The sequence below is a fragment of the Dreissena polymorpha genome, chromosome 15, assembly GCF_020536995.1.
Source record: "Dreissena polymorpha isolate Duluth1 chromosome 15, UMN_Dpol_1.0, whole genome shotgun sequence".
Lineage (NCBI taxonomy): Eukaryota > Metazoa > Mollusca > Bivalvia > Myida > Dreissenidae > Dreissena > Dreissena polymorpha.
The window spans coordinates 52098934-52107557 of record NC_068369.1 but is presented as its reverse complement, the minus strand read 5'-3'; the positions used below and the strand labels follow the sequence as shown (position 1 = coordinate 52107557).

The 8624-nt window shown below is 37.0% G+C and overlaps 2 protein-coding genes across 3 annotated transcripts; one reads left to right on the top strand and one right to left on the bottom strand.

The window, feature by feature from the left end:
- The first annotated feature begins 1199 nt into the window (after positions 1-1199).
- LOC127859521 (uncharacterized) lies at positions 1200-6444 on the top strand. The gene is made up of 4 exons (XM_052397024.1): positions 1200-1576; positions 3088-3227; positions 3794-3891; positions 4890-6444. Exons 1-4 carry the CDS (start codon positions 1361-1363, stop codon positions 5969-5971), a joined length of 1536 nt encoding a protein of 511 aa, XP_052252984.1. The 5' UTR covers positions 1200-1360; the 3' UTR covers positions 5972-6444.
- LOC127859524 (uncharacterized) lies at positions 3711-7729 on the bottom strand. 2 transcript variants are annotated; one of them, XM_052397029.1, is made up of 4 exons: positions 7378-7729; positions 6484-6717; positions 6056-6206; positions 3711-4703 (listed from the first exon to the last, which is right to left on the bottom strand). In XM_052397029.1, the coding sequence occupies exons 1-4, from the start codon at positions 7665-7667 to the stop codon at positions 3900-3902; spliced, it is 1479 nt and encodes a 492-aa protein (XP_052252989.1). In that variant the 5' UTR covers positions 7668-7729; the 3' UTR covers positions 3711-3899. The 2 variants fall into 2 exon arrangements, with proteins under 2 accessions (XP_052252989.1, XP_052252990.1); XM_052397030.1 differs by lacking the exon at positions 3711-4703 and having other exon boundaries at positions 5964-6206.
- Between the last annotated feature and the right edge of the window lie 895 nt (positions 7730-8624).

Below are 8624 nucleotides of genomic sequence, written 5' to 3'. Positions count from 1 at the left end.
ATGCATAAGAATGTGTAAGCAATTAGCGAATAGCAGCGATAAATGTATGGAAAACACAACAATATAAGGTGATATACATTACATCAAAAACTATGATGCTATCTGCTCAGACGAACACACTTATATGCATGGGAATGTGAAAGCATTTAACGAATTGCAGAAAAATATGTATGCAGAAAACACAGCAAAATTATGTTATATACATTACATCAGAGAGATAAACACATAACCCCTCTAGTTTGGTATTGAATAGATTGTGCATTGTGTATTACACTTTACTCGAGAAATTTAAATAAGATAAAGTAGCACTTGCGCACTTTGTGGCGTTTTTAGGGATACAATAGGAATAATAGTTAAGTTAACAACAGATTTAGACCAAGGACATGTTAAGCTCTATTTGTAACATTGTATTTTTGAAATAGCACGTGTTCACAAGTGGATGCACCACACACGCACAATTACACATATAGTACAAGTTAACATCAATTAAGATGCATAACTGCTTAAATTGTACTGGTAGAAAAAAAAGGTAAACTATAAAGAGGCTGTTAATAGGAAAGCGGAAACTTAGAGTTACAAAGTGTAATTACTCATTTTCCGACAAATCAACATAATTGATCAAGAGACATTATTTTTTACAATTTACGCAGACAATATGAGTTACCAATTACTAAAGTCTCAAGTCACAACTAGTTCGCAATGACATACTACTTTAGAACAACTTAGTTTACATCAATTAGGACGCAACACTGCATAAATTGTATTGGAAGTCAGACATATTGTTTTACTATTTGCACAGACAAGAACAGTTAACAAATACTTAAGTCTCTAGTCACACCTAGTGCGTAATGACATACTACTGTAGAACAACTTAGTTTACAGCAATCAGGATGCAACACTGCGCAAATTGTATTGAAATTCAGACATAAAAAGAGTACAAACTAAAAAAGACTGTTAACAGAAAAGCGATAAGTTAGAGCCCCAAAGTGCAGTTTACACATTTTCTGACATATCAATATAATCGATCGAGAGACATTTCTTTTTTACTATTTATACAGACATATGAGTTATCAATTACTAAAGCCTTAAGTCACAACTAGTGCGTAATGACATACTACTTTAGAACAACTTAGTTTACATCAATTAGGACACAACACTGCATAAATTGTATTGGAATTCAGACATAAAATAGTACAATTGACCTTTCGACAGCCGAATGATTGACAGGCTTATTAACCAATCAGATTACAGCATAGTTCTGGACAACACACAGTCCGTTTCTATCCGCCATTTTGTCCGTCAAACTCGCCGTTGACGGGCACACAAGCTCTTACGCTATTCTGTGTTTTAAACAAAGAAAATGGTTAAAAGGTGCTGTTATGGCACTTGTAATTCAGACACAAGGTATCCAGAACGGTTAATAGATGGAACTACGTTTATTCCATTTCCTAAACCGGGTACAAGTCTTGAAAAATGCAAACGTTGGATTCGTCTTTGTGGTCGTCCACACGAACAGCTTAATCTCGAAATATTAAGCGATCGCCCGAAAGCAAAACACGTCTACGTTTGTTCTAAGGTATTGTATATTTGTTCTTACTTGGTGTAAATCCCAGTTGTGTTATCCTAAGATCCTATGCTGTTGGTACCAACAGAACACTGCGCATTTCACTTGCAGTTTGACCCATATGAAAGCAGGGTCAAATCTACATGCAAAATACATAGTGCTTGCTGTCTCTGTGTTTTCGATGTTTTAGTTGATCCTGCTTTGTGTATTACCATGTTCCGAAAGTGTCAAAATTCAATAGTTTTCGCTCCAGGCAATTTGTATAGAAACGGTTTACAGCTTTAAATACATTTGTATACTTCCGACGATTGATGAGCCATCGAATCCCTCCCGCGAATCCCATGTTTTATGCATCTTTTTCGTGCCATAAAAGCCTTTTAAGCTCGTTTGATTATCCGCATACTTGAAACTTTATCTACCCACAGTGCAATTCTTTGTAGGGTTAACCCTTTGCATACTGGGAAATTTGTCGTCTGCTAAAATGTCGTCTGCTAAAATGTCGTCTGCTAAATTTCTAAAATTAGCATTTTCTTCGATTTTTTTTCAAAGAATACTATCAGAATAGCAAACAGTTTGGATCCAGATGAGACGCCACGTTCTGTGGCGTCTCATCTGGATCCAAACTGTTTGCAAAGGCCTTCACAACTCGGTTCCCGCACTGAAAGGGTTAAATCTGCTGACTCATCGATCGGGAAGACTATATTTATTTTTAGATGCAAGAACCTCTTTATTTATAGGTCCCTTTATGTCTGTTTGTGACATGAGTTTCATCTAACTTACAGGCAAAAAGGGGGTTCTTTTCTTTTAGTGCTATGTTTCCCAGCATTTCTTCCCCTAGTGTAGTGACTGTGTGGGGGCAACAACCAGTTAGCTCAGTCAGTAGAGCACTGTGTCTAGTGTTACTGTGGTCGTGGGTTCGAGCCCAACACTGGGTGCAATTTTTCCTCTCATAATCACTTTACTACCAATGTTTTGGGTCACTACCAGTTTTCTTGGTCTCTACCAGTTTTGCGACCAACAAACATTTGCCTGAGTGTACCAGCTTGAACTTCAGTCCCAACAACATAGGCTAACATTACAGTCCCAACAACATAGGCTAACATTACAGTCCCAACAACATAGGCTAACATTGAACGATAATTATTCTCAACAAGTAAAGAAAAGATAGATTAAAAAACCCATTCGTTTGTTTAACTTGGAGTTTCCGGAGCCACACTACCAGCGATAACTCAACAATATATCTTGATCTAGCAGGGGCGTAGCTGCTATTAGGCACAGATGACCTGGTCCTACAATGTTTGTTTGAAACATACAAAAAAACTTGAGAAAAAACAGTAAAATAACAAAGAACAGGCCATAGTCTTAAATTTTGAGATGACCCTATAATTATCAATAGTGGGTATTGAAATTTCTCAATATGCTACTAATTAAATACGTTTACACAATTCAACATGCCATCTTTGAAGTAATTGTGTTATATTTTAAGATATTTTGATAATATAATTACTTTTTTGTACCCTCAGCATTTTGACAAGGAAAATCCAGATCCAAGGCCAGCTACATCCTATGAGATGCTGACTCCAGTCAGACCACCACCAAAAATCAGGCCATTATCGGAGCCTCCAAGAAAGAAAGCCAGGACTGTACTTACTCAATCTTTCAGGTATGTACAGTATTTGAGTTCTTTTAAGCAAATCCTTTGATTATATGTGAATACAATGTTGATTCTTTCTTCCAAATTAAGTTTTTCTGTGCATGGCCCTCTGGGGCATTATCACACAGGGTGACTCTTGAGGTAGACCAGGCCCTGAGGTTATGAAATTTTGAGCATGATCAAGCCAAATGAAACTGAAGAATTTTGGAGTTTGTTTTGCCTTTATTTGAGTTTGTTTTTTATTTGTCAATTAGAACTCGACACGATTGACCAAATTAAATATTGGTGAAGTTGAATACTTCCCAATCGTTTGGAGAAATCCTTGAGTTCGATTTTGCTCGAGTATGCTTAAAGTTTTATAACCTTGTGCCCAGGACTTAAACTGGCTGGTTGGTAGTCATATACAAAATTAAAATCATCAATTGATGGTTGAACAAAACATTTGTTTCTCTTTATGATTATGAATTGGGTAAAAGAAATAACAACAAAATATTTGTATTCATCTAAGAATGCTTCACTATGACGTAAGAATCAAACAATTTTTTTTCTTAAAAAAATGCATTTATATGTTTCAGTTCAAACGAAATGATACATGTATCACCACAGACACCTATAGTTACTGAAACAGTGAGATCTGAGATCCAGGAGCCGCCAACGAATGAGAAGTCGACTGGTAAGGAATTATTTCTTACTCTGGTTCTGTGAATATGCCTTGAAGTGTTCACAATAAAATATACACAATTTTCTTAACAAAGAATTCATGATGGACTCGTCCGGTTCAATTCTTTCAATATAAATGTTGTCATTAATATACACGACAAAGTCGCAAAACTGCAATCCTGACACTAACAACTGGCCCTGCACTTGGAAAAAGTAACTATGTTTTTTTTCTAAAGCAACACTTCCCCCTACTTTTTTCAAAAAGAAATTTGGAACATTTCCATTGAGTATTTCATCAAGGGACAAATTTCTAGCTGAGTAAGGGCACTTCACCTCAACTAATCCTACTTTCCCATTTTCACAGACAATGGCATCTGGTGAAGCACCTAGAAATGGGAATTTGGAATTGACTATTAATCCAACATCATGCAAGTGGGTGCCAGTCTTGTTAATGTACATTATTTTCGCAGTTCTCTCATTTATATGGCCATACGTGGTTGCTTTGGAAACAAACTGGCTCCGAAAAAAAGTATTTTTCATGAAGGCGTCATTTATATCCTTCTTCCTATTCATAACTGCCCCAAAGTTTGAAGCGGTCACTCGCTTTTGGCGCTCACTAAACCAGTTCTTAGAACTTGCTTGAAGCCTTGTAGATCTTTCCAGTTCCCTGCTTTCATCAGAACTAAGCCCTAAATCCTGCCAGTGTTGGGCATATTGTTGCAGCAAAATGTGAATTTCCTCATTTAAGGCACGGTCTACAGGCAATGATAAGTTCCCACACCCTGTCTCATTTCGTACTGCATGCACCAACTGCATTAGAGGAGCCTAAAAATACATGCAAGTAATTTAATGAGTCGCGTTCTGAGAAAACAGGGCTAAATGCATGTGCGTAAAGTGTCATCCTAGATTAGCCAGTGCAGTCCGAACAGGCTAATCAGGGACACCACTTAATGCACATGCATTAAGTTCAATTTTATCAGAACAAGACACTAATTTATTTTTCCTTTTCAGAAAGTTTAGGTATGAACATGCTGGCCTTGGCTGCTGAGAATGAGCAACTTAAACGACATTTGGCCAAATTGATACTAGACAAGGAGAACATTCTTCGAAAGGAACAAGACAGCACGTCCAGTCAGGAACCAGCAGTTACCTCCACAAATATTGCTCCAACATTCAGTTGTGAGTCATTGAGAAAAAACACTAAATATGATGAGTTTATATATTACACCGGCCTTAATCATAGTCAATTTGAGGCATTTATGAAATTCATTTTACCTGTGGAGAAGCCATTTTCAATGAAGAAAAACCTGACATGCCTCAAAACATTCAAAATGGAAGATCAACTTTTAATGGTTTTAATAAAGCTCAGACAAAACTTTGACTTCAAGCATATCGGAAAACTGTTTGGCATTTCCATGCAAGATGCAAGCTATATATTCAATAACTGGATTCAGTATATGTTTCACCGTTGTGGATCTGTACCAATATGGCCACATCGAAATACAATAATTGCCAACATGCCTCCTAGGTACAGAGAGGAGTTCCCAACAACGTTGGTAATCATAGATGGCACTGAACTTCGAATTCAAAAACCAAGTTCATTGACCAGACAAAGTCAATGCTACTCAGATTACAAATCATGTAATACTCTGAAAGGACTGGTGGGCATAGATCCACGTGGATCAATAATTTTTTCATCAATGCTATTCGCTGGTTCCATCTCTGATAAAGAACTTACAGCTCAAAGTGGGTTTTTAGACCAGTTAAAAGCACTCATGAAGTGTGGAAAAATTCACGAGGGTGATGGAGTGATGGTGGACAAAGGCTTCAAGATAAAAGATGAGTTGGATGGACTTGGCCTTAACTTAAACATTCCACCATTTGCAACTTCTGGGTTGCAAATGAGTCAGGCAGACATTGCAGCTACTGAGAAAATTGCTCGTCATCGTGTACATGTAGAGAGAGCCATTGCAAGAGTAAAAAACTTTAAAATTTTGTCAAATAGGATTGATCTTAGTTTGTTTGCCACGATTGATCAGATATGGTTTGTGTCTTGCTTTATAACAAATTTTATGGGTTTTTTGATTAAGTAGATCTAATGAATCGACCATGAAATTTATTATAATAGAGTTCTTTAGTTAAATGTCAATGTGGTGGTACTATAACCTTGAACTTACATGGTAAGCAAGTCCACTGCCAACAACTTGATTTCCAAGTGGAGTCTCAACAGTTGGAGTATTCTCATCAATTTCTTCCACTAAGTAAGAGATTGGGCTGCTTGTCAATAGCTGCAGATCTTGAATGTGGTCATTCATTAATTTGACTTTTCTGAAAATATAATTCAATTTATTATATGCTAGGCAGTGAAATCTCAAAAATACCTGTGAAATAAATTCTTATTAATTGCTGTATAATTGTTTGGAGCAGCTGAAAATATTCAGTTGTTTCTAGATCATGACATGTCAATGTTTGTAACTGAATGTAAATACATGACAAATTATGTAGGAATTTTAAAACTTTTATATGTAAACAAGTGTAACTTGATATAAATAAATGACTAATTATTTTTCTTTTTTTATTAATTTTATTTACTACAATACTTTACCGATTGTCTGTAAATTGGGCCATGATTGGTTTCCTTTTTCGACCAATATTAGTTGGACTGGCGAAAATCATGTACGATGCTGGTTCCGCCTTGACTTTTGGTCCACGAGGCTTGTCCCACTGTTGTGGAATACTTGTGGATGACAGTAAAGCAGGAACTTCTTTGTAGCCAGCGATTTTCCACTGCTCAATGGCTGAAACCACAGCTAATGTGTGTGAGCATGTCCCACTTTGCCTGTAAAATAAAAATTATTTTTTTAAAACATTAATTATTTAGAAAGGAACAGTCAATATAAGATTTCAGGGCCGTACGAAGGATTTTTTCACTGGGGGGGCCCGACCGGGAATACTTTTTTAATTTGGCACATTGCATGGTGTCTATTTTATGCTTGTCTACCATACCAAATAAATGTCTTCATATTCTTTTACATATTTTTTTTATTAATTCCAAATTTTCTTGACCCCCCCCCCAAATGGCCCTTATAGGCGTCTGTCAGGGAGGAGTTAGTCTATACATGAGGTTTATGGGTTACTTGTCTCATCGAAATCCATGTGTATACAAGGTGATAAGAAAACGTTGCCTAGGGGGCAAATCTCAACTGGCTAATCCCTTTGTTATCAGTGTCAATAAAACATCTGCTCTTTTGCATTGAGGGAAAGTGGATTGTGGATCCTTTAATGATATGACAATTTGCAGTGGGCCCATTGTTTTACAATTCTCATAACTCGACAGCAAGCTGGGGGCCCATGGCCCATGGCCTGGGTACGGGCCTGGATTTGTTGACAGTTCCATTAGGTCGCGAAAATAAATGACAATTTGAAAATAACAATTTACGGGCACTGCGCTTACACTGAAAAGCTTTTAAATAAAAAATGAAAGCAATAGAAAAGTTACCCTTGTTTGCAAGAACAGTACGCATCGACGATGCATTTGTTTAGCGGACTGATGTCAACATCAACAACATGTCGGTTTTCCAGTTTCCTCTGGCTTGGATATATTTCGCCCCGCAAATGAACTTTCTCGCCATGTTCTAACGTTATACTCAGTTTTTCCAGATAGCAGCCACTAACAAACGCCTTCGCCTTTTGTTTCTTCCTCAATGACAGTTCGCATTTCAAGTAATTTGGACCGAAATCGTCGGGAATATCCTCCAGCGTACCGATTCGCGTAGCCATTTTTATCATTTTTATGACGGACTTCGGCGGAGTGACCTCCCTTGAAATCGGGGGGCGTGGCTTCACTCTCGCTGTCGAAAGGTCAATATAGACATACTGTTAACATAAAATCGATAAGTTAGAGCTCCAAAGTGTAGTTTACACATTTTTGACATATCAATATAATCGATCAAGAGACTTTTGTTCGCAATTGACACATACAATATGAGTTTTCAATTACTACGACCTCAAGACGCAACTAGTGCGTAATGACATACTACTTTAGAACAACGTAAATGATATGTCTATGTTCTCGGTTAAAATGTTAGAAAAAGGCAATTTTTATCTATGACAACACCAGATACAGTTATTTCTTGTACTTTAACGACTGAATGGCGAAACATATGAAATATACTGATGGAAAGTACAGTTAAAAGTGTCTTAAATTATAATAATTATATGTAATGGATTTAGCTCAAATACAGCTTTTTGCAATAATAATCATTTACAAACAATAGGGTTTTATAAGTTTTTTAGATTTAATATAAAATACAGCTGAAGGAAGTAAATAAATCATTGTTGCGATGTCCTGCAGAATTACGGGATTTGACAGATTAAATCGGGGCATAAAGAAAGACATGATAGTTAGTGTAAACAGTTACATTAATCCCGTGACATCCATGCTTTTAAATTGAACAAGTATTTTTCGGATGTAAACTGCACAAAAAAGAATAGATCAGCTTTATTTATTTGTACTTTTCTAACTCGAATTCCGAGGCGATACGTTTGAGCTTCGACTCGCCGTTTTCCAGCACCCGTAGCAGAACAGTCCCATCGGCAGACCAGGCGCTTTCAATTCGTTTGGCTTTTGTAAGCCCACGCGCGACAAATAATAACTGAGCACGCCGCTGGGTGAGGTCCTCATTTATGAAAACACGACCATGTTCCGTGTTCGTCTTGAGGTTCCGCCGTAGGGAATATAGTTTT

Coding starts and splice junctions, on each gene's coding strand:
- LOC127859521 (XM_052397024.1), top strand. CDS start 1,361: ATGGTTAAAAGGTGCTGTTATGGCACTTGTAATTCAGACACAAGGTAT. Junction 3,228..3,793: donor GTACTTACTCAATCTTTCAG/GTATGTACAGTA, acceptor TATATGTTTCAG/TTCAAACGAAATGATACATG. Junction 3,892..4,889: donor AACGAATGAGAAGTCGACTG/GTAAGGAATTAT, acceptor TTTCCTTTTCAG/AAAGTTTAGGTATGAACATG.
- LOC127859524 (XM_052397029.1), bottom strand. CDS start 7,667: ATGATAAAAATGGCTACGCGAATCGGTACGCTGGAGGATATTCCCGAC. Junction 6,207..6,483: donor GCCCAATTTACAGACAATCG/GTAAAGTATTGT, acceptor TTATATTTTCAG/AAAAGTCAAATTAATGAATG. Junction 4,704..6,055: donor GCAGTGGACTTGCTTACCAT/GTAAGTTCAAGG, acceptor ATGTATTTTTAG/GCTCCTCTAATGCAGTTGGT.